Source organism: Stegodyphus dumicola, chromosome 11 (assembly GCF_044657685.1).
Source record: "Stegodyphus dumicola isolate Sdum_Otavi_A_Nest chromosome 11, ASM4465768v1".
Classification (NCBI taxonomy): domain Eukaryota; kingdom Metazoa; phylum Arthropoda; class Arachnida; order Araneae; family Eresidae; genus Stegodyphus; species Stegodyphus dumicola.
In genome coordinates, this window is record NC_140778.1 from 78,990,738 (window position 1) to 79,017,349 (window position 26,612).

Below are 26,612 nucleotides of genomic sequence, written 5' to 3' on the forward strand. Positions count from 1 at the left end.
ACTGAATAAAGGGGAGCTGAATCATCATCCATTTTGAAGCTAACTTGTTGGTATTCGCTATTGGATTTGCACTGATTTGTTGACATATTTGTGGATCGATTCCGACCTAATTTTCAGAAATATGGGTGGTTGTGCTGCACCAAATTGTTCGAATCAGTCTAAAAATAACTTTAGGATGTTTCGTTTCCCTAGAAATGAAGAAAGACGAAGAAAATGGATAGTTAATTCTCGTCGAGGTCAATGGATCCCGGACCCCGGAGCGTATCTTTGTGAGGTAAGTTCAGCTTCGTATTTTTCCATAGAATGTTAGAAAAATTACTCTTCTTGGTACTTTAAAATATGTATTTTCATTTAACTGTCACTTATTGACTATCAACTAATTTTATAAGTACAAAATCAACTGCGGAATGTGTATGTGTTTGTGCAGTAAAATATCGTTGTTTCTTTTGTTATCGTGAAAAGTTTATACCGTTTGTAAAATTTGTATCATACATTTCATGTAAACTTTGTGCTCAGTTAGAAATGTGATGTGCCTTTTTCTTTTCTTTAATTTTACTGTACGATTGGTGATTTAAAGTAGCATTCTATGTTTTGATTCTGATATATTGTCGCCAAATCGGATATTTGGCGCCAATGTTAAAAACTGGATGGTATGATCCAAATAATAAATGATTTTGTTTTTTCTTTATAGTAAGATAAATATATTCTGTATTTTTAGACATTTTTAAGAAGTTAAATATTAATTTAAATATTCGATGAATCGTTTTGATCACATTATTATCCTTTATTGTAGTAGTAAATCCTAATGTATTTTTAACTATAGGTCCATTAAATTTATTTTTAGTGTGTGAGCAGGAAATATGTTTTAAGTAGTTTTACAAACATAATTACTTTTTAAAAATTTTGTTCTATTTTCATAAAAAAAATTAAATTTATCAGAAAATTACATTCTTAAATTAATATAATATATGTAACTGTAATTAAATACTAGTGCTTTTGATTTTAATGTTAAATTTCATGCATGCTTTTGTTAAATATGCAGGTACATTTTGAAGAAAATCAATTTGAATGCTCTAGGCAAGATGGGCGTAAAAAAACTCAAGCCCAATGCTGTGCCAACTCTTTTCAATGTGCCTAATCCCCCCACAACTGTTGACCCCACAGCGTCTAAAAGGCATTGGTTTACCAAAGCACCGTTCAGTTACATCCAATTTTTGTAATGTATGTGTTTTTTATTTCTATGGTTTTCATAAAAAAATATGTTTTTATTACAAATGGACTAAATTGCTTTATAAAAGAATAAAAATATTGAAATTAAGGCATTATGTGATAAAGCTGTAATTACAGTCCCTAAGATTAGATTAAAAAATTAAAATTTTGCTGTTGTTATATATATAATTAAGTATGTACTTTGTTATAATCATATATTGAAAATTAGGCATAAAACCTCAATTTGATGTAGTTTTTGGATAAAGTTTTTGTAGTTTTTCAAGGACAGTCACACATGGGTCTGGTTTCTTCAAATTTGCTCCTAAAAGAAAGAAACCTGTATCTGATTGCCTTCAAAGTCAAAAGAGTTTAAATCAAAATTTGTATTAAACTAAAGTTGCTTTTTTGCTTAATTTTAAATTCCAGATAAATAGAGAGAAATATGTATGGAGAAATATGTATTCCAGATAAATAGAGAGAAATATGTATAAGTAAAAGAAATAATATTGAAATTAATAATTTTAATCTTGAGTAATACAATAATATAGTTATAATACATTGATTTAAATGTATTTTTTAATGTCTTATATGTCTTGTCTGAATGTTGTTATTTTTTGTTTAAAGATTTACAAAACTTATTAGGATTATTTATATTATTTATTATTAAAGTTACATTAAGTATATTTTATTTATCAGCATTTTCAGGTATCCTTACTTATATGTGTTTCATAATTTTTGCATCTTCAGGGTGGCTTGCTGCACAGTTTACCTTTATCAACTGAAGCGATTTCTGTTGCTGAACCATCTGTTGTAAGTCTTCATTTGAACAGTTATTAAATATTTAGTATTATAAACTTTTTCTAAAAAGTATTAACACTGTTTCTAAAATTTAAAAATATGTTAACGTAATATTTACTTATGTTTAAGAAGTATGAATGCTATGAACAGTCCAATGTATTTATGCTTTTTTATAAGTTGAAAGTTACTTTTAAAATGGTAATGATTATTTTTATTTATTTTTATCTGATCAGAGTTTATAATTTCTTTCACTTCCACATATTTCATATATTATAATTTCTTTTAGATTCATTTGCCACAACCTTCAGCTTCATATTTTGGAGAAATAAATTTTGCTGCCAAAGTATTTGATGTAAATTGCCATTTTGCACTTCTAAAACATTTTAATAGTTTTTTAACATCTATTCGTAAACTGTACTATGTTTTTTTAAATGTTTCCATCTTCATAATCATGCACTTTGTTTCATTTCACCAGTGGTTGCAAATGTGTACATTACAGTACATCTCAGGTGTGTTTGCAACAAAATTTAGCATTACCTTCTGATTAAATAACTGCTGCTAGTAAAGAATCTATGTTTTCATTTGAGCAGCTATTAAATGTCATATGTTTTACATATATTGATGAATTTTTGTACGATTTCTGAAATATGAAATTGTTTGTCTTATGGTTCCTAAACAGCTGTACTATATCTGGCTGTTGTGCTATGGAATTGTTTTTGAATTTTGAGTGTTAACAATTTATTATCTATTTATGAATTATAAAATGTTATGTAAAATAATTATTTCTTAAAATGAATGTAGTTTATATTATCTATATTTCTAAATTTCTTATATATATATTTCAGGTTTGTTTGCAAGAACAAGCTTCAACTTCATCTTGTGATAAAATGCCATCTATTTGTGAAGGATCTCATGTAAGTAGATAATTAGTGTATTATTAAATTGCTTGCTTATACAAAACGTTTCTATTCACTTTTTTTTGAGGGGGGGTAAAAGGAATGTAATTAATTTCATCAGCATTTACAAATTCTTTGTGTACATTTCAGGTTTGTTTGCAAGAACAGCCTTTAGCCTCATTTTGCAATGAAATACCATCTATTTGTGAAGGCTCTGATGTAAGTTGATAACTAATGTATAATTAAATTGCTTCCTTATATACATTTAAAATGTTCTATAAAGTAATTTTTTGGTAAAAGGAATGTAATTAATTTCATCTATAGTTGCAAATTCTCTATGTAAATTTCAGTTTTGTTTGCAAAAACAACCTTTAGACTCATCTTGCAACCAAATTGTAATTAATTTTAATTAATTTCATCAGCATTTGTGAAGGCTGTGATATAAGTTGATAATTAGTGTTATTAAATTGCTCATGATTATGGAGATAATCGATCCCTTGAAAAGCTGGAAATAAATTTTTAAAATTATTTTTAAGTGAAATAAATTTTAAATATTAGAAAATAAAACAAAAATAATCTAGAAAATGCTGAAAACAATAGAGTCAAATTTAAAAACCCACCACAGTGTAGGAAAAGAGACCTGGAAGTTTCATTTTTATTTTGTGGATTTATTATCTGTTTAAGGATAATAAATAGATTAATAATTAATAGATTTATTATCTATTTTATCTATTTAATCCAAAGGGGCTTTGTCGCTGAAGGACTATTGTTTTCGTTTTGTATTGAAACACTATAAATGGCTGCATCACTTTTCAAATTGTTGCCACGAAATATTATCACCCTATTATATAGTGAAGAATCTGCATAAATGCATGTATGTTTTTCGCATTCTGATAAAACAACGGTACCTAGAGCCATCAAATTTTGAATGACTTAATTCTACTGTGAATATGGACATCTGGAAGCCCGAATTTGAAATTTGGAATTTGTTTTAATATAGATTTTATATGTTGTAAAACTTTAACGAATTTTTGATTAACAAACTTGAGGATTTCAAAGCGAGCAATGGCAATGTTGTACAGAAAAGACACTTTTATCTCCGGCGTGTGAGACAATGAATCGGGAATTCTGAAGATATGTTCATTTTAAAATTATCTTGCAATATTGCTGTTGAAGTGAATTTTATAGTTTAAGTGTGAAAAACTTGATATTTAATAAATAAAGGTAAAACACAAAATGTCAAAAAAAGCCCCTTTGGGTGTAATTTAAAATCTGAAACTTTTCAGATCTTTTTTGTTTGTTTGTTGTGTTCGCCCCCCCCCCCCTTCTTTGATGATTATTCATATAGATTTTTTCTTTATTCCAGGATGTTCTTTTAAGGAATTTTATAAAACAGCAGACTGAATTGATCTCACTTCTGCAATGCCAGAACAAAATATTACTGAAAGAACTTAGAGCAACCAAAAAAAAGTGACATTAATGTTTTAAAAAAATGGCATAGCACTGAAATTCAACTTCATGTCCTTCAAGTTGCTGAAAGGAGTGAAAACATTTCTTTCAGATGAACAAATAGCAATGTTGAAAATTCCTCATAGAAGCATTGCAAAATGGTCTAACGGGGGAATAATAAAAGGCCTCAAAGTTAGATTTGCCTAGGGCAAGCATGGTTATAATTACTTGCACAGAATAGGTTTTCCTGTGCCTTCATACAGCACTTTAAATAAAAGACTTCAAGGTCTTGAAATGAATTTTGGAGTCATCAGTGACATGATTGAACTTTTGAAAATTAAAGGAGAAAAAATGAATGCTAGTGATAAAGACTGTATTTTATCATTGGATGAAATGGAGATTTCTGGCAATCCTGATTTTGATATTTCAAAACGTAAATTTATTGGTAAATGTACATTAGGAAATCAAAAGGGTGCAGGAAATCACTATTTAGTTATTTTACTAAGAGGTCTGAAGCTGAAATGGAAGCAAGTGGTTGCCCATGAGATAACTGGACAGGTAACAGGATGCCAGCTCAAACAACTTGTTGTCAATGTTATCGAAGCTGTCAATTCTGTTGGATTTAATGTTGTTGGTATTGTTAGCGATATGGCAGCAGTAAATAGAAGCCTGTGGAATTCTTTGGGAATATCTGTTTCTCGAAACCAAAGAAATAATTTCACTACTGAAATTAAGGGCAAAATTATTTATGTATTTGCAGATGTGCCACATCTTTTAAAAAATCTCTGGTCTGCAACTCTTAATCATAGTATAAAACTGCCCAGTTATGTTTGCAGTAAAGAAAATTTGGTTACTTTGCATGTATCTGCAGGATTTATAAAAGACATCTGGATTACTGAAACAAACCAAAATTGTGGTTTGAGAACTATGCATCATCTCAGCAAAGAAGACCTCTTCCCCTCACATTTTGATAAAATGAATGTTGCTTCTGCTGTGAGGTTTTTTTCAATTAAAACAGCTGTGGAATTGGAGAAGGCAGTAGCTTTAAAAGAGATAAGCCCTAATGCTCTTACAACAGCATGGTGGATAAGATTTATATGTCAGTGGTTTCAAATGCTATCCTCTAGATGTAGAAAGAACTCAATTTCTGTGACAAATAAAAGCAAAAAAAATTGAGTTACTTTTTGAATTTTTTAATGTTATACAGCTTATAGAAATTGGTAAAGGGTGGAAACCATTACATACTGGTTTGATTCTTTCTACTTTATCAGCCATACAGTTAGCAGAAGCATGTTTTCTGAATGATTTTCAGTTTATTTTGACGAGCAGATTGACACAAGATGCTCTAGAAAATGTATTTTCTCAGATACGCAGAAAAGCTGGTTTGAGGCCAAGTGCTTTGCAAGCTGTGAAAGCATTAAAACTTATCTGTTTATCTCAGTTTATATCTGACATTAAGAACTCCAGTTATGCTACTGATTCAGATATTTACTTATTAAACTATGCAAAAGATTAATTTGAATTTCTGAAGGAGAAAATAGCTTTAGAGCCTGTTACCATACCAGAAGTTTCTGATGTATCTCTACAGAATCTCACCCTTAGTGAGGAAAATAACGTCTGTTATATTGCAGGAGCTGCAATAAATTCTGTTTTGAAAAATGCTTGTAATTCATGCTCACAGTTTCTCTTAGTTTGTGAGCAAAATACTTCCTTCCATTGATGAAAATAAGCAGTACATAATTAATTTTGCAAATTTAGGTGGGCTTAAATGTCCTCCAGAAATTTTTAAATTGTGCCTTCTGTGTGAAAAAATAATTTAAAACTTTCAAGATGAAATAATACATGGAAATGTAACTATGGATGTGGAATTTGTTAATATGATTTGTAAGAAAGCAGGCAAGGTAAATATTCCCTCCTGTTGCAATATCAAAACAAAGATAATAAAATATTATTTGACTGCCCGTGGAATTGGTCTCAAGAAGCTTCTTCAAAATAAAAGGCAGCAGCGGCAAAGTTTTGCATCTCCTGCTTTTAAAAGGAAGAAAGTAAACTAGAATCTAATCAAGAGTTTAAGAAGTTTTTGCTGTTCAGTTCTGTCTGTAAAAAAGTAGAGTAGTTGTCACTGAAAAAATTACTGCTTGTCTCTTCGAATAATAATTAGGCCCACCAACAGCTGAATGGTTAAAGTTACTGAATGCTGGGAGTTCCATCTTCTGTTCTATTTCCGAACAGGCTGGCTGCATGGTTGGTTTTTTTGTGGTTTTTCCCCATGTATAATGTGAATACAAGCCAGTTCTCCTTAGAAAGTCCTCTACAATAGAAGTCATAGTCAGCTAAATCGGATTTACTTTTGTGTGACCTTAAATGAGGCATCAATTGTGAATCTGTTTTGGCATGTTATTAGGAATTTTGAATGAAACATTTATTGCTGTTGTGAAAGAATGATCAACTGATGTTTACCTTACTAATCAATGTCTTATAGTATTGTAATGGCTTGCAGGATTTTTCATAATGAGATGTTGCATATGTTTTACTCTTCTTTTTTACCAAATAAATAGAGTATGTTCCTAATCAGACATTTCTTCTTTTGTACCAGGGTTATGTGGTATGATGTGATAATTTGTATTTGTTTATAGAATACATAACAGTATTTTTTGACGTTCTAATAGAACCAGTGTATTTTATTTATTTACTTATTGCTTTAAAACAGATTTTGAATCAAGGCTTACTTTCCACCCCCCTTTGAGTATGCACATAAAACATGTTTAAGCTATATTTATAATATCAATGAGATATATGTAAATGAAATAAGTCTCTTAGGTTAGCTCCTTTAATGGAAAAAGAACAAAATAAAAATGATATACCTTGAAAACAAGAATACTATCTGAATAGTGTTGGCTAAGATTTATTCAGATGGTTTTTTGCATTTATTCAAACATCTCCGCATATAAATGAGAATTAATTATATTATATTAGTTTTAAAAGTAAAACTAATATAATATCATTCTATATAAAGCAGTTTGATGTATAATGGAAAAAAATTCAATTACTGCAGTATGTTTTAATAAAATTTGAATATAATAGACTGAATTGCACTACATTAAACAAAAAAGCAAAACATTTTTATTTATTTATCTTTATTTTCACTATATGTGTTTGTCATATGTTTGTTACTAGAGGACTTATTTTATAGATTTTAAGCTAAATAATATTTTTATGTTTTTACTTATGCAAATTAATTAATAAAAAGAACTGTGATTTAAGTATTGTCTTTGCTGTGATATAGATTGAATCTTATTATGTTATGGAATTATCATTTAAATATTCAGATACGTGTAATATTAAGAGCATATGTATGTAAGTATAATTTTTCCAAGTATAATAAAAAGTAACCATCAACAACAAATAAACTTATAAGTAAATAGTATCTGTAAATTCTGTATGTAAAGGTATTATTTTTATTTTTATTTATTTCTGTGTGTATTATTTTAATATTGTTTTTAGCTAAATAAAGAACAAAAAAAAAATATTTAATGGAATTTTTTACTCTATTAAATCTATGAATCCCACAGTCATCTGAGCATTGAAGTAATTTTTATAGCATTCTGCACTTCATTCTAAAAGCATTATAATTTAAAGGTGTATATCCTGAATCAGTATTTAAAATCATAAAGTGTTTAGCAGCTTTTTCTGAAAACACACACAAAATAACATTTTTAACAAATTTGCTACAGTAATAGACGTTTGATTCCATGTGAGCAAAATTCAAATAACATATTAAAAATAAAAAACAAGAATTAAAGATTAAACCTTATCCTAAATTAATGGAGGTTGAGGGAAAGCTCTTGTCAAAAAATACATTTTGAGATGAGTAACATTATGCATGTATTTAAAAGAAAAAATTGAAAATTCAATAAAGGAATTCAAAAAGAAAGTATTTTTAACTAAAAATACAAATTTGAAATATGATATGTGAAAATGTTTTAGAAACTTTTAAAATAACTTGAATCATACGAGAAATTTTGCAATTTAAAAAAAAAATACGAGAAAGAATCTGAACTGCAGACAAAAGAAGGGGAAAAAGCCACACATTTTTATATGGATGCAAAAAAAGCTGAAATTCGGATTCTCTAGAATGTTAAATTTTAGCGGACAGCGCTAAAGAGCCAAAGTTGCCGCTCCACACCTAAATTGCAACCCTAAAGCTTAGATTCAAAATGGCTGACGAGTCAGCCTGTATCTCTAGTAGCTCTACTTCTAGGAGGACAGCGTGATACTTTTTCCCTGCTAAGGGATTATCCGTCGCAGCAGATCGGGATACGTATTTGGAAAATATTATTATGTTTGCTGTTTGCTTATCCAGGACTTAGAAGAGAAGGGCTAGCTCATAGAGCTTTTCCCCCTGAAGCAGAAAGGGAGAAGTGATGACATAGTCATGATGACACTGAGCGCGCAGATGCAATTCATGGCTTGGAAATTAGCATTTTTGAACCAGCGTTTAAAATGAGCTGTGTGTGAAAGATAGCTATAATTTGGAAGAGACAATGTTACTGCTTTATGCATTTTAGACTGAACCATTAAAAAATTTAATAATACTTACTCAATTTTAAAATAATAGATAAAATGGGCTACTCTTTTAACATAAAGTTCCGTGGCTTTTTAAAATTTTTATTTGCAGGTTTTTTTTATTTAATGCACGTTTATTTCTAATCATTTCTTTATCTGCATGTTAACTGAGAGAATTTTTATACTGCTTCTAAGATAACTATAATAGCAGCTATAAATTTACACAAAAAACAATTTTACATTGACATAGTTTTAAACATATATGACATACATGGCAAAATTTCTGATAACCTACATTTGATATTTTGCCTAATTGTAAATTTTACATTGTTATAATTCTCTTCCGATTCAATATAGTAATAGATATTTTTTAAATAATTTTGTAATTTATACTTATATCTATATTACGATTAAATAAATGTATGCAAGATTGTTACCTTAATTTTGACAAAATAGCTTTACTCAGAGTACCTAATACAGTTATTTAATTTTTCAAAAGCGTGAGTAAAGGAAGCAGTTCTTTTTATGCCTATTACTTTGATGTTTTACACTATTATATTTTATCTACAATGCTAATCTAGCACAAAATCTAATCAATAATTAGTTACAAAGGATACAATAAGTATAACTTTAACAAGTACTTAACAAAATTAGTTTGTTAAATACTTGTTATTCTTGTTGGTACTATTTTGGTACTATTCATAATACGGCTGTGTCTACCCTTACGATGTCGGACGGCTAGCTGAAACATGGTAAAAATGCTAAACGTACGACTAGTTGCGCAGAAACACTTTCATGATTTCTGCAAGGAGGTTAGAATAGAAGGAGGGAGGGTTCGCAGTTTCCTCCACTATCGGGCAGTGAAACTCCACCGAACAAGCGGCGTCCATGTTAGTAACTTCAAAACATTGCATTACGGCAGTGAAACATACGTGTTTTTAAGCTGTTCCGTGCATGTATTTTCCAATAAAAATATGTAAAATTTATAATGAAATGTTGTTAGTATTTTGTTTCAAAGTTATAAAGATGATATCCGTAATTTACTACGTACAGAACCATTAAGAAATAGTTCGAAATCTGAATGCATGTGCATAACATTAAAGCCTTTAAAAATAATGTTTCTGCATTTTTCAAGAATTTGTTTAGGTTTTATTAGCAACCTGTTGGGTGTACTTTCCAATTTTTCCTTTAAGAAGTTATATTTCTGATTTATTCACAATATTGTAATTTATTAAAGAATCATTTAAAATAATTTTAACCTGAAATGAATAGCAGATAATTATCTAAAAAGATAGTCACGGGTTGCTTTTTTTTTTTTTTTAATGAAAGTTTTAAATAGATTCTTTTCACAACCAACAATCTTATAACAACAAGAAAATAAATATTACTAAAATATATGTACTAAAAAAATATATTACTAAAATATTCAGTGATTTCAGTTTATGCACGTTTCATATTCATGAATCTCAAAGAAATTGCCTTGAATTAAGCTGAATTACAGAAATATACCTATACTTATATTTTTGCATACGTCTTTCCACATGTTCAGTTGTGTAAATATTTTACTTACTTTTATCGCTATACTGTCCACAAATTTAAATTTATGCAAAAGAAATTTTAACAACATAAAAGTTAGTTTATCTTGATCAAATGCACAAATTATATTCCTAACAGTTTTCAAAACTTAAATGAATAATAATTAATACATAAAAAAGCATTACTTTGTTTAACACCTTTACAATTCATAAAAATGGTAACAATTGGTGTCTTACTTTTCATGAAAATTATCAAACGAATTACCTAAAACGTTCAAATTATACAGTTTAAATCCTTGCATATATCACTGTATGTTAAGGAACAAAGATGTCAGCTATAAACAGAAACATTAAAATGTATTTCACATATTTTGATTATTATTAAGTCCCTTTTTCACATCTGGAAAGAATACAACATGACATTGTGATATTTTTTACCTAAGTTATCAAATTACATAAAAAAGAGAAAATCAATACTTACGCGTGAAAAGTAATCCCAGGAATCTTTTTCGAAAATCTGTTTGTGCATCCATATACAACACAAGTTGACATTCTTCAAAAAGAAAAGAAAAAAAAAATATTGCAATTACAGACTTCCTTGCACAAGTGTCATTGATAACAGGAACATGGCTGCCAAGCTTCACCGTTTGAGTTGAACCTTCCCTCTTTCTATTCTAACCTCCTTGGATTTCTGCGCAATCCGACCAGCCGTGAATAAGGCTCCTCTAATAGCCTTATTCACGATTATATAGGAACCTTAGTCGTGAAGAGATGTTTGTTTACATTTGTGTTGATTATCGGAAGGGTGAATTGCTTTTCAGTGTAGCGCTAGAATGTCAAGAAAACGCTAATTACTATCATTCTTTGATCGATATCTAAAACTCAATATAAAATAAAGAACTTTAAATATATCTGAATATTATTGTTGTTTTAAATTGCTAATGTTTGACTATTTTATACAGATACGGAGTTTACACAAATAATCAGAATTTCTTGAAATTCTTATCAACAGATTTAGATAAATCATGCATGCAAGCAGTAAAATCACATTCTTATGAAACGGAATTGAAAAATCATCTTAAAACCTTGTGTAACTTTTCTATCATGCGTAGCTAAATATTTCTATAAAATTGCATACAGAAGTATTTATATACATAAAGTGTGTGTTAAGGATATTAATTCAGAAATGTATGTGCATATGCTTGTATGTACGGATGTAGGTGTTCATGTAGCATATGTATGTGTGTGTGCACACACCTGTACGTACGTACATACAGATACACATGCATGCATACATTTTTGAATCCAGTCTCGAAAAAAGTCTTGCTGAAAAAGAATGTAAACAAACCACCCAGCTCCTTCATAAAAAGTTTAGAAATTTTTTATCATAATTTTGGTTTCTACAGCAAACTTTTGTGAGTGGGTTTGTTTTAAACTCTTAGAAGAACTCAAATTTTAATATAAAGACGTGAAAATTTTTTACCTTTTGATAGTGTACCTGATGATTTATTAAAAATACAGTTGACTCTCTTATATTTAACATTGAAAAGCAGGACGGGGATATGTATAAAATTATAATAAAAATAATTCTAAGGTATTTTTTATAAATATATATGACTGATTACACACTCTGAATATAGAAAATAATCGCTTACAAATGACTTATGCAGTATTTGTTTTATTATCATATCCTGCCCCCTTAAGCTCAAAAATAAAACTTTATACAGGAACACAGAAAGTCAATTTTACCTCCAAATATATTTTATGGTATTGAAGTATGATAAGAGATGATTATTTTTGTTAGAAAAATTATAATGTTATGAATATTTCTAAAAAAATTATTTTCCTGAAAATAATTATATATTATATTCAAGCATATTTATATATTAATATATATATATATATATATATATATTATATTCATGTAATAGATGGCATATTTATATATTATATTTAAGAAATAAATGTCTATGTCTTGTCATTAACTTTATCAAAAGAACTTATAGGTTCAAAGAACCTAATTTCTAGTATAAGAACTGTACTTGTAACGTCCTTTTTTTTTTTTTTTTTTTTTTTTTTTTTTTTTTCTGTGTATGTGTGTGTGTTTTTTTTTCCCTGTAAAATTTTTGCTTTATACTATTTATAGATGTGACATCTAAAAATGCTTGGCCTTTTTTATCCAAATATCTAATATGGAAGTCTGAAACAATGCAATATATTTGTACGTATATAGAGTAAAATATAATAGTAAATTTTACATAAGTAAATTATTAATCTAAGAAAATGTATTTAAAAATATTCAGTTTAATGCAAATATGTGAATCAATTTTTGCATATAAATTTTAAGTGTATGAACGTACACAAAAACTTCTGTTGGATGTTTTAAGTAAACAATAAAAAATAAACCTTTTTATCAACTTATCTTGCACATATATACATTATTACTTTTTTTTTTCTATAAGAATAAACTTAATCTAATATTGTAAGGATCCTAAGTTTTACTAACGTTTATTTTATTTTAAATCTTTACTATCACTTCTTATTTTCTACTTCCGGCCAGACTTAAAAGCTTTAACTTATGTATGCAAATTTGTCTTGCTAACGCCAAGTACTTAAATTGTGGCTTTTTGCCAAGCAAGAGAGAGGAAGGAGCTATTAGAAGCAGGCCGCTTGCCATAGTAGTTTTACTCGGTTGCTGGTTGCCTTCAAGGCCAGAGGTTTAATCCTCTTGATAATTTTAAACGTATCGTAGTGTTAGCAATTCTCTGTACTACATACGGTTTTTTGTTAATATACGGCTAATCTTGGAGTAGGCACTTGTTTGATTAATCCAAAGTTAGTTTAGTTAGAGTTTAGTTAATATTTTTATATTCTTACGTTCAGACCACAAGTGGTTGGTCTCTGTATTCCGAAGTCCGGAAATCACTGTAAAGAGAGAAAAATAAAGGGTTTCGTATACCCTTCCTGTGTGTATTGTCTACTTCCCAAATTTATTGAACATAGCTTTAGTAAGCTCCCTGTTCCGAGTCAGGTCAGTTAAATGTTCCCTAGGCAAGTAAGGAGGAACACAGAACCTGATAGTGGCGCCCGACGAAGAAGAATAACCATGACCGAGTCAAGAAGAACCTGTGCTGCCTGCAGAAGCAGCTTAGAATCCAGAAATGCCAGCTGCCGCCCTGGAAGGATTTGGTTACATCGTCCAGACCATGCGCGCATCGATGAAACCAGAAGCAACATTTAATGGAAACTCACCGGTAACCAGTTTTTTGGAAAAATTGGATGACCACTTCATGCTGTATCCAGTGCATGAGTTCCAGAAAATCACCTTAGCTACCAGCGCTTTGAGGGGCCAAGCGCTTAATTGGTTCAAATGTATAGGCAGAAGCCTCTTGGGTCAAGCGGGAAGTCCCACCTATACTTACGAAAATTTAAGACCGCCTTAGTAAAAGCCTTCCCTGTCGTAAGAGATCGTGCAAGATTAGAAGCGGAACTTTTCAGCATATACCAGAAACGAATTGAAAATCTCTCAAGCTTTATTTTAAGACAAATTCACGTCTTCAAACTCTTGTATGGAAACCGTCCGGATCCTGAGATAATTCAAGTGATTTTGCCGAGGTTACTTCCCCAAGTACAAGACTTTATTGAATTAAGGAATCCGACTACACTGGAAAAGTTATTTGAGCTAGCAATCCAGTTTGAAAGTAGAAGAACGGCGGACATTGAAAGAAGACGCCAGTATGAGCAAAGAAGCCAATTTGGTGCGCCAAGACCACAGCAAAGTCAAGAACACGGCTACGGAAGCAAAGCGAATCAGTGGGCAAGGAAACCCGAGTATCCAAAAACAACCGGCGAACGTCGACAGTTCAATAGTAAGCCAGAAAAAAAGTCTGAAGGCCAGCGGAAAAAGAAGGAAAGCATGGAAAGGAAGAAACAAGATTTAAACTAAAACGGATTTCTGCTGACGCGAGGGTGCGGAAATCCGAAGGCCAAGAAAACCCCTCTTCCTTCAAGTTAAATACAGTGATGGTGAAAAATTTCACTCTTCCAAAGATTGAAGTGTTGGTGAATAAGATCCCAGCCACCGCACTCCTGGATACAGGCGCGCAGTGTTCCTGTGTGGCAGAAGATTTTTTTAGGAAGTATTTCCGTAAATACCGCATATATAATTCGGATAATACGACAGTGTTAGCTGCGCAGGGAGAAAGATGCAAGTGCATAGGTAAATTACCGTTATACATTCGTATCAAGGACGAGCAGGTAAAGATTATGTTCTTTATCGTAAAGAATTTGCAAGCACATGTCATCTTAGGGATAGATTTTCTTTCAGAGGCAGAAGCAACACTGGATTTTAACGAAGCGTCCCTTAAGCTGACGATGAAACCAGTTCGAGAAGAAAAAACAGAACCACCAACGTTAAACCTTGACCACCTGCCTAAGGAAGAGCAACAAAAAATTCGACAAGTGGTAAGTGAATTTGCTTCGTTATTTAGTGATATTAACGGATTTACTCAAGTTACTAACCATAGTATCGACACCGGAGATTCACTACCAGTTCGCCACAAACCATACCGATATGATAAGAATAAAGAAAAAATTATAGAGTGGCACATTCGAGATATGTTACGTAAAAAGATCATAACGCCCATCTCAAGTAGTTATGCTAGCCCGGTTGTGTTATGTAAGGAAAATAATGACTATCCGGTAACACATCCGAAAAGGTGGCGTTTTGCAATTGACTATCGTAAATTAAACTCCATGACTAAATATCCGGTATATCAGTTACCTATTATTGAAGAAATTCTAAGGAACATAACTTCTACCAAATACATGACTACTTTAGACTTAACGACTGGTTATTTTCAAATAGGAGTTAGACCGGAAGATGTGCCTAAGACTGCTTTTATAACCAAGTCTGGCGCTTATGCATTCCTGCGTATGCTGTTTGGCCTTTCAGGGGCACCGGCAACATTTCAGCGATGTATGGACATTGTGCTAAGGCCTGTTCTTGGAAAGTCCACATTTATCTATTTAGACGATATCATTATTACTAGTGATAATCTGGACCAACATGTACAGGATTTAAGACAGGTGTTTTCATTATTAAATGAGGCCAGTCTAAAAGTTAATGTCGAAAAGTGCAAATTTGCAGCCCCTGAATTAAAATACTCAGGTCACAAAATATCTCAGAAAGGAATCGAGACAGACGAATCAAAAAATAACCGCTGTGCAAAAGTATCCGCCGCCAAATACGGCGAAGAAGCTCTCTTCTTTTCTAGGACATTGTTCATATTATAGGTCCTTTATAAAAGATTTTGCAGCTATTGCTGAATCATTGTTAAAATTAAAAAGGAAAAAGGCAAGATTCTCGTGGACGGCCGAAGCCAATAGTGCTTTCAAAAAATTAAAGCAAGCATTAACGCAAGCCCCTGTTTTGAAATTTCCTGAAAATGATGAGAATTTAGAAATTTCAGCGGATGCTTCGGATTATGCGGTAGGAGCGGTACTTTCGCAAAATCAGCAGCCCGTGGCATTTCTAGTCGAACTTTAAATCAAACACAAAGAAATTATTCCGCGACTGAGAGAGAGGCACTTTCAGTTCTGTTAGCAGTGCAAAAGTTCCGAGTCTATTTTGGAAGGGCGCCAATAACAGTGTATTCTGGTCATGCGGCGGTACTAGATTGTACTCAGGGAAAAACTTATCCCCAATGTTAATAAGATGGGCACTCAAGTTACAAGAGTATAATCTGGTAATCAAGCACACCCCCGGAAAGGAAAATATCGTAGCAGATGCCCTATCCAGAATAAAAATAGATGAAGAAGGTAATACTGTAAAGGTGGCAATGCTCACAGCATGTACGATAAATTCCCGAGAAACTGTAATAACCGAACTGGGTAAGGATCCTGAATTTAAAAACATTTATGTGTATTTAAAGGATCTTGAAAATTTTAGCCACCAAGATATTGTGGCGATAAGAAATAGGGCGGCCCATTACGAACTAAGAGATGGTCTATTATTTTATACAAAAGCTACGAATTCCAACAACGAATTTCGGCCTGTTGTCCCAGCTAGTCTTAGATTAAATATACTGCATGAGTTACACGACTGCCCATTAGCTTCTCACGCTGGTATTCGAAAAACCATCCAACGCGTACGCGAAGCAGTTTATTTTCCTGAACTGCAAAAGCTAACAAGGGCGTATGTCCAGTCCTGCCCAACATGTCAAGCAGTTAATTATATTAATTTCCGCCCGGCCGGGTTTCTAAATAGCATTAAATCCGAATTTCCAAATGAAATAATTGGCATCGATTTATTGAGCCCTTTCCCAAAAAGTCAGTTAAATAAAAGTCGTTATCTCCTTGTTATGGTTGATCATTTTAGTAAGTGGACCGAAATTGTTCCCTTAAAACGAGCCTCCGCGAAATTAGTTACTGATTCTATTTTAAATAAATATATTTAAAATACGAGGCGCACCTAAAAGTTATATCGGATAATGGTCCTCAATTTGTAAGTAATATATTTGAAGACATGTGCCAAAAACTGGGTATACGTCATTTAAAAATGGTCCCGTATCGGCCGCAATCAAATATAGCGGAACGGGTCAATAGAAATATAGTGAAAATTATCCGTAGTTATGTTGAAAATTTTCATAAAAGCTGGGATAACTATGTCAATGAATTAGCTTTCGCCCTTAGGACCGCAAAACATGATACAACCGGCAAAACTCCTGCTGAGTTATTTTTAGGCAGAAAGATTATAACGCCGTTAGATAAATTATTTTATGTTCAACAATGAGCCCCAGAATTTAAAATGGGCGATATAGAGAAATTAATTAAAGAAGCAAAAAAGAACACTGAAGTAACACAGAGAAAACAAAAATTTTATTATGATATGAAACGACGGGGAGTAACTTATAAAGTAGGAGATGAAGTGTTAAAAATTAAGCATTCACTTTCTTCAGCACCAGAAGATAAAACTGCCAAGTTTTTCCCGCGATTTGAAGGACCATATGTCATAGAAAAAATAACTCAGGCTGTAGTGGTGTTAAAAGCCAGCAACATGCTCCGCAAACATTGACCAGAAACATGCTCCGCAAACATTGACCAGATAAAAACCATTCTATAATCGTAATAAAATGCCAATATTTAAAGATCTTTTGCAGGATCTGGCACGGCAGACACTGCAGGCACAAGCTCCAGAGGTTGAACAACGACAATCACAAGGGCAAGCCATTAGGAGGCAGGAGCAATTGAAAAGAAAGTTTCCCCGTTGGAAAATTAAAGGTAACAAGAAAAAGAAGCCGTTCCACCGACCAGAAAAGAGAGAGCACGACCACCCCCAGAATGAAGAAGGGAGATGTACGACGAATGCAAAGAGAGCCAGGAGAAATAACGGCAACTATAACCCGGCTCGAAAACGGAAGATCAACCCATCGGATAGGAGTCTACGCAGCAAATGTCGACGAATTGATGAAGGAACACCAGCTGCGGAGGCAAAGAATCAAGGAAAATTTGAACAGCCAGCAACGAAATCCAAGCAGGAACGAAAGAGAGTTGTCCCGGTTCTGCCAAGATCAGCTTCCATCAAACGGCCGAGACCACAGGCAGAGGCTAAAAAGAAAGTCTTCAAGGGTAACCGAACTGGAAGGAAAAGAAAGTTCATGGAGGAAGGACTGAAGGGCGAACCCGCACAAGAAGGAAGATAAACCAAACCATATTCTTCGCTACCTTCCAGGACTGGGCAGAAAAAAGGATGTCCGAATATCACAAAGATAAGTAAAACTTTATGTTACTTTGAAACCTTAAGTTAATCTTTCATTCTTCCTGCAAGTGGCAGAATTCAAGAAGTTTTACCTCATGTGAGGTCTACCTATTTATCGCCAAAAAGGCGAGAAATGAGTTGTTACCTATTTTGGTATTATGTTTTTCAATTACTCGCGAGTAAAACTAAAATTAATGTATAATACTTGAATATTGTAAAAGCATTGATAATCTTTGAGAAAGGTACCTTAAGAAAATTGTAAAAGTTATTGTATAACTTTTACAATTAACTACTACTTAGTTAAAAGTTACTTTTAACTACTACTTAGTTAAAAGATTCTGGCAAGAAAGAAGTTTTAGTCTGAAAGACTTTTGAAATGTAGTATTTCAATGTAGAAGAATTGGCACTTGCTTGGAAAAGAATAGAAGTTAACAATGTACTACTAATGTATGTTTTAAAATGCGTAAAATTAACGGCATGTTAATATGTCCTTATATACAATGTGAACTGTTATTTTAAAAGTTAAGAAATACTGTGATATGTTAAAAGTGAAAATATTAGAGTAATGCCAAAAAATTTTAACTTATTCGTGTGACTGTAAAAAGAGCAAATTATTGTGAATATGTGTTAAAGGTTGAATGAATGTAGTTAGGCTCTCTGACGTTACACTTCAGAGTTAGCCACTTTTCAGAATAGTACCTCAGGATTTAGAGATGAATATAAGGTGTGTTCTGAGGTCTTGTTATGTTGAATTTTAACAAGTTAGTGTTTTGATTGTAGGCGGTAGTGTTGAACACTTATGCATAGACATGTTCGTGTTTGGTGTTTTCCTTTACAACACATGTCAGAGAGCACGGGGAGATAATTAAATAACGTCATGAATGAAATAAGAATGTTAAAAGAAAAATATAAGTATTCATGTTACTTGCCATTTAATTGTGTAACTTTTCATTAAACTAGTTTTCCTTCCGGATCTCTAAAAGGAACCAGATTTCAACTAGAAACTCCTGTTTAGATGCAGTACAGATGAAAAATCTTGTCCATGGAGTTGATAATGCAAAAACGATTTTTTTTAAATTTCTAGTTTCTAGTGACAAATGTTTGTAAAAGATTGGCCTCACGTTAGATTCTAGAGCTAAAAGTTTTCAACAAGGTCGTTTTAGACCTCAGTTTCAAACTAATTAACTCTGGCGGGAAGTATGTAAAGCTCCTAAGTTTTACTAACGTTTATTTTATTTTAAATCTTTACTATCACTTCTTATTTTCTACTTCCGGCCAGAATTAAAAGCTTTTAACTTATTTATGGAAATTTGTCTTGCTAACGCCAAGTACTTAAGTTGTGGCTTTTTGCCAAGTAAGAGAGAGGAAGGAGTTATTAGAAGCAGGCCGCTTGCCTTAGTAGTTTTACTCGGTTGCTGGTTGCCTTCAAGGCCAGAGGTTTAATCCTCGTGATAATTTTAAACGTATCGTAGTTTTAGCAGCTCTCTGTACTACATACGGCTTTTTGTTAATTGACGGCCAATCTTAGAGTAGGCACTTGTATAGTAATCCAAAGTTAGTTTTAGTTAGAGCTTTTAGTTAGTATTTTTATATTCTTACGTTCAGACCACAAGTGGTTGGTCTCTGTATTCCGAAGTTCCGGAAATCATTGTAAAGATAGAAAAATAAAGGGTTTCGTATACCCTTCCTATGTGTATTGTCTACTTCACTATTTATTGAACATAGCTTTAGTAAGCTCCCTGTTCCGAGTCAGGACAGTTAATGTTTCCAAAGAAAGTAGAGAGGAATACTAATCCTGATAAGTGTACATAGTGACTCTGAAATTGCAGTTTCGATGGTAATGGTTCAGAGGCACATATTCTACTGTAGTGTGGATTAGGTTAACATGTCTTTCTGGAGCTGTTTCCAAAGCAGAAGGGTGCTGATCATTCTACAGATTTAAGGCGAATGATAAGGCCTTTACCGAAGCTTATGAGTTGGGTAAATCAATGTCTACATGATATTTTTTCTGATTACATACTTTCTGTTTTGTGTCATATGGGAATAAACTGTATACTAGTTTTTATGCCTGCTTTGAATCAGACACTAATTTTTGTTTGCAGCACCACTATAGGGTTTGCAGTCATACCCTGCTACACGACACTTGAACCATTAGCATCTATGTTCACATATAGCTCAATTGTTTTATTAGTTATAGTTTATGTGCATACATTTCTTTGTGATATGTGTATGTATTTTAATATGAATCTTTTGTAAAAAATAAATTTGATTTGCATATATGCATAGGCAAGCTAGTTTGCTATACGAAAAGAAAATAAAATTAAAAACCCTGTTCCTTAGACCATGTCAACTGGCTGTTTACCCAAGTCACATATATTGCTATAGCACCAGAGGTGAAATTTAAATCGACCACTTCAATTGAAAGTTATAAAATGGACATTTGTATACTATGTTATCTTTTAGTACATGCTCAGCTGTTTAATTTTTATGGCAAAGGTCCTGAAGGCTGTCTGCTTAAAAGCCCTCAGGACCTTTCTTTAAGCACTTTTTGAATGAATCTGACTTGTATTCATATTAAACATAGGGAAAACTGTAAAAACAGAGATGTAGCTAACCCATTTGATAGAATTCAAACCTTAATTGTATCACCAGTATTCTGTGGTCTTATCTATTCGAGAACTGAAACCAGTGGGATTCTTCTAAAACAAGATTTTGGTTTATGTTTGCATATAGATATTACTTATGCAGCAGATCATTATCAGACACATAAAATATAGTGATATCAGTGAATGAAATTAGAAAAATAATAATAATTCCATTTTGCTACAAACTTCATACGCAGAAAACAAGAGAAATAATGCTTTGAATTTTGCTCATCAGAAAAAGCATTAAATAATACAGCACTTTTGATGAGCACAGTTAATTAGTGTGTATATGTGTGCGCTTTAATCAGTGAGCTGTTCTAAAAGATTTTTCTTGGCATGGTCAGACTTTCTTAATTTCTCAACCATTGTTCATCTGACATGAGACAAACTTAAATTAAGCTATACATAATTTTTAAAACAAGGCATATAAATTTCTATATAAATTATATTTTATGTTAGCCATTATATAGAAAACTGGCTAAATAACCAGAAAATCTGTAAAAAATACAGCCTCCTATTACACAAACAAACAAAGGACAAATAATCTTAAAATGAACTCAATGATTGCAGACTATAGTAATAACAATTTATTTAAAATGAATGTAGATGCAATATTTTACTTTCAAATATGTCAAGAAACTCATAGTGATCATCCAGCTAATTCAGTTTGCTTTTAAAAAAGTGTGCATTGAAATAAAAAAAATTAAAAAAAAAAAAAAAAAAAAAAAAAAAAAAAAAAAAAAAAACAAGAATTTAAGGTACGAGTAATATACAGCATATGTGTTAGTGTGCAAATTAAAAAGTAGCCAAATAGGAGATAAAATACTATTTTAGCAACCAGTCTCGTGGCGAAGATTTTATTTTACATAGGGAGAAAAACTAATTTCACTCGCTAAACTCAACGGAGAGGAGACTTAGCTTAATTATATCCACATGGTAAGGGGTGCCCGCTTTTGAAGTAGTTTGAGTAAAAATGCTTGCCGTTTTTGCGACAGACCTGGTAAGAAAACACGATTATTTTTACGTCGTTTCCTGAAAAAACCCGTAACGCTCGGGGGGGGGGGGTTAATATTATGCAAGATTTTGAAAAAAATGTATGCTGCTGATCTTTGGAATATGGTAACGGGTTTGCAATGGTTGTTATGTGGATTCAGATTGCAAGTTGAGACTTTAAATTTGAACAATAGTAATCTGAAAATTTGAAGTAGTAATCTTATATCCAACAATCTTTGCCAAATAGCTTCTGTGTTTTAAGTAATTAAAATATATATTTTTAACCACTTGTTATTAATTTTATAAAGTACATTCTATAATTTAAATTTTATTTACTTTCATCTGTTTTAATGTTTGCCCTTATAAATTTTATACTACTTTTTTAAGATTTCATGGTTGCTAATTAAGTGAACAGAACAGGGTATTTCTTATCCTGACTTCCTTTGCAATTTATTTAGTTATTTTATACATACATATATATTTTATGTAAGAAAGGGATTTAGGTACTTTTCCGTTTTGCCGGCGCAAGCGATAAAGTCGCCAATAATGGTACAACCGATGCCAAACGGAATATTCTCGCTGGTAACCTTTTAAGCCTTATTTTCAAAACAAGTCGCAGCTTTTTCTTATCAGATTGATTGTTTCTTTCAATACTGGCATATAATTACACAGAATTTTTATCAGATAGTTCAGTTTTCTGTCTAAGGCCATTTTCGGTAATTAAATCAATCAGGATGCAATCACAGCGCTTAACCCGAAGCCGAAAATATAGAAAAGGTAAAGTCAAGTGTTAAATTCATCAATTCTAACGAGAATGCATTAACAAAGTAATGCACTGCAGTTTTACATAATTTCTGAGTAAGCTATTTGTACGAATTGAAATATTTCTTGCATTTAAACTTGTGTTCCAAATTAAGATTTAACTTGAAATTAATGTAGATAATTACTGAAGCATTAGATTTTTGTAGAGTAGTTTACGTGAGATGAGATCGCTTGGTGTCACGTGATATAAACCGGCGAATCAGGATGTTGAACCATGAAAGCATAGTAAATTCTTAAATTAATGTCTTTTTACAAATTTATTGTCTTTATTTATTGGCTTTTTATAAAATTTTAAGCGATATTAAAATGTTTATGCCTTCGAAAAAGGAATTCTTAGAACTAACATTTTTTTAATATTTTTTATGTGTATACTGTATGTTGTCGCCAATAAAGTCTGCTTGGCGAGATTTGCGCCGGCGAAACGGAAAAGTACCGGGATTTATGTGCAATAGATATATACAGATGTGTTTGGACTGTATATACAATTAATTTTTTAAAAGGAAACTTTATAATCCTTCCAAGAATTTTCTTTCTTATGCTGCTAAAAATTGATCAGTAAATATATAAAGAAAGAAATTTAGATCTAATTTTTTTGTAAAGACCAAAAATTGAAATTCATATTTATTAACTTGATGAAATCCTGTAAATGTAGAATATCAAATATTCTTTTTAGACTAATAAAATCTTTTAAAATTGGAAGATATTTTTAATGACTTTTTTTTTTTTTTTTTTTAATTTTCCTTTGCTACTGGTGTTTGATAAGAGGTTCTAGCAAAGTTTTGTGTTAAGATTATTTTGAACTTTTAAAGATTTTTCACTGTAGGAATTTTTCTACATTTTTAAGGGCATGTTTTCATTTTTCTAAGATTCTTTTTAGATTAAAAAAATATTTTTAAATTGGAAGATATTTTTAATGATTTTACTTTGTATTTTTGCCATTTTCCTTCGCTTTGAGGAGGATCATAATTTTCGGATGAACTATTAAGATAAAAAATATATTGAAATGGTTCAACACCTGATTCTGGATACATAAAAGCAAGGATTTTGTTTTAGAAGGGGAAATGTAATTAAATTTGACGTACCTCCTCTTGACGATGTTATGTTGAAGTTGGCTCGATTCCTCGTCTTTCTTGTTCTTTTATACTCCCCCCTTTTTTTTCTTCCTTGTGATGGTTTGTTTTCATTTTTACATTTTAAAATACAGTGAAAATCGGTTAACACGAAACTGACAAGACTGAAATATTTTTTCGTATTAAAGGATATTGCGAAATTCAAAAAAATTAAGTTTATTAGATTACATTTTATTTATATAGATATGTATATATGCATGTATTTAACATGTAGTAAGTAAAATTAACATTTATATTATGAAAAGAATGCGTCGAAATGTTTATGTTTTTCTCTTTGTATTGTCTTAGCTTTATCTATTTTCAGATACATTGTGTAAAAATATTTGGTAATTGTAAAATTATTATATTAAGGAAATAACAAAACTGCTAAAATTTTCTATGACCCCCTGCTGTATATGGGGTTTGCAATACACAATTTAAGAAACTCTGGTCTAAAATAGCGGTACAATATTTGACTTTGTTAGAACATTGGATAACTGAGGCCACAGCCAGTGTGGTTATGGCAGGTGTGCAAAATTTTGGAATTTACAGAAATATCAAGTAGTAACATTTTTGGAATTTAGGAGTGGAAGAATTTTTACAGTTTAGGACCCACAGAGATTGCATAGTACAGCAAAATGTACCTGAAGCTAGGACTCCAGTGCATGGTTATAATTCTTGTGAGGAGTGTATGCCTGAACACAGAGATGCATTTTGAGTCATGATCGCTAGGCCACCAGCCTACACAGCATTGTGTGATGTGTCATTCATGTAAATAAGGAATAAAATTGATTGCACATTAGTTAAATAACCTAACTCATTCCTTGTAAGTATTATGCGACAGTACAATAATTGTTGAATAAGAATACAACACTTGTTTTCTGTTCATCTGAAATGGGATAGATCTAGCAGTTATTCCGGCAGAAGTTTGAAGGAACGGATCATTCTATATTTAGTTAGATAATCAAAATACACAAGCTATGGACATAACATATTAAACCGTAATTCACTTTTCACATTGGACAGCCAATGTTTATCCATTTTCATATAAGTCTTACTTTTCCGTAATTTTGAAAATACAGTCAAATACCGAAAATCCGCCAACTCCTGAAATCTGCGTTACCTCTCAAATATAAACATTCAGTTTATAGGACCCGGAAACCACAACATTGAGTACAAAATATCGAAGAAAAAATATTTACCGAATAATGACATCATAATTAACAAATAATAATGACTCATAACGGAAATACCAAATTATTGACATCATGATAAAAGTTTTTTTCCCTTAAATCTGCATCGAGGTAAAAAAGCAGACGATTCACTCAACTCTTCTTTCAAGTTCACGATTCACGTTGTTGTATTTTCTGAGCTTTGTTATTTCACGAGATGATTTAGTACTGCCTCTTTTAAATCCGGATATTTTGTGGATAAATTAAGAATATTTTAAATTTGAGCCCTTTTTAATACAATGACAGATAAGAAACGCACTCATGATTTTATTGCTTGGAACGTTGAAAAACGTAAACACATTGCATTGACAGTAATACAAAAAGTGCAAATTCTGCAAAAGATGGAGGCAGGTTTCATTCCTCGGTTTATAGCAAAATCGTATGGAATTGCGACACGATTGTGTATGATATATGGAAAAATAAAGAAAAGCTGTTGAAATTTTACAGCAACAGGGATTCTAACACCGGAATCCGAAACCGTAAATCTTTGCATGAGGCGAAATCAGCAAACCTGGATGCTGCGTACATATAATACAATGAATAATATAATCAATTTATATATGTAATAATAATTTAACGTATATAAAAATTATTGTAATTAAATGTATCTAATACGCTTTATTTATTTTGCACTTTGAGTCTGATTTATCTTTTCTGTCCTGACATCCGCAAAATCCTAAAATCTGCACAAACTCTGGTCATAAGCTTTGCGGATTTCTGGACTTTTACTGTACTCTGTTGCATGCTGGTTTGTTGAAGACAAGCCTGAAATCATTTTTTTTTTTTTTTTCAGTATGCAATTGATAACTTGTATGGTTTTCTACAAAATTTAAACCGGGGAGTCATTAACAAATTTGTGTGTGGGGGGGTCACCAAATTAAAAGAAATTTACGGTAAAGTGCAGAATCGCCCACTTATTTGTTTGCAGCATTTTACAAGGGTAAAAAAAAATTGGATTTTTGTCAATTTTCTTTTACTTTTTAAATGAAAATAGGTCGATGTGCATATATATCAAGTCAAGAGAGTGCGCAGTGCCATTTTCGTGCAATTCGGGGATTTTTTTAAGTGAAAATAGGTCGATGTGTACATGGATACCGAGTATGTGCAATTCTTAAAAACGCGCCAAGCAGTGGGTGATTCTGAACTTTTCCCGAAATTTACTTGACAATAAAAGATATACAGAATTTTAAGAGAATTTCGGATGTTTTTTAACATTTGCCAGGAATTTTAAATTAAACATTCTCATATTTTGATTTGTTTTCCACTTGATTTGTTTGTTACGCTGGATGATTTCCAAACAGCTCAAATCGAATTTCAAAGCAATTGCATACGTGCAGCTAAGATGTAGTTTTTTCAGCTATCTTAATAGTGTCCTGCATGCAATTTGTAATTGTAATACGCATCGTTTATGAACTATGTTTCTTGTTTCTAATCAAATTTGTTGTCAAGTAAGCACATAACATTACCTAAGTATTGCAAATTTCAGTAGCGTCTCGAAGGATAATAAAAACAATTTTGTTCATGATGGTTAAATGGCCCAAAATAGATACCCAACGTTCACATGAGAAATGGGATGGATGGACCAACATCAAATAAACT

At 31.6% G+C, this 26,612-nt stretch overlaps 1 protein-coding gene across 1 annotated transcript; it reads left to right on the forward strand.

Annotated features, from left to right (window-relative positions):
• Positions 1-3: 3 nt before the first annotated feature.
• On the forward strand, positions 4-2,173 carry LOC146994145 (THAP domain-containing protein 2-like). The gene is made up of 3 exons (XM_085826885.1): positions 4-274; positions 1,043-1,221; positions 1,957-2,173. The coding sequence occupies exons 1-2, from the start codon at positions 122-124 to the stop codon at positions 1,136-1,138; spliced, it is 249 nt and encodes an 82-aa protein (XP_085683011.1). The 5' UTR covers positions 4-121; the 3' UTR covers positions 1,139-1,221; positions 1,957-2,173.
• Positions 2,174-26,612: the final 24,439 nt, after the last annotated feature.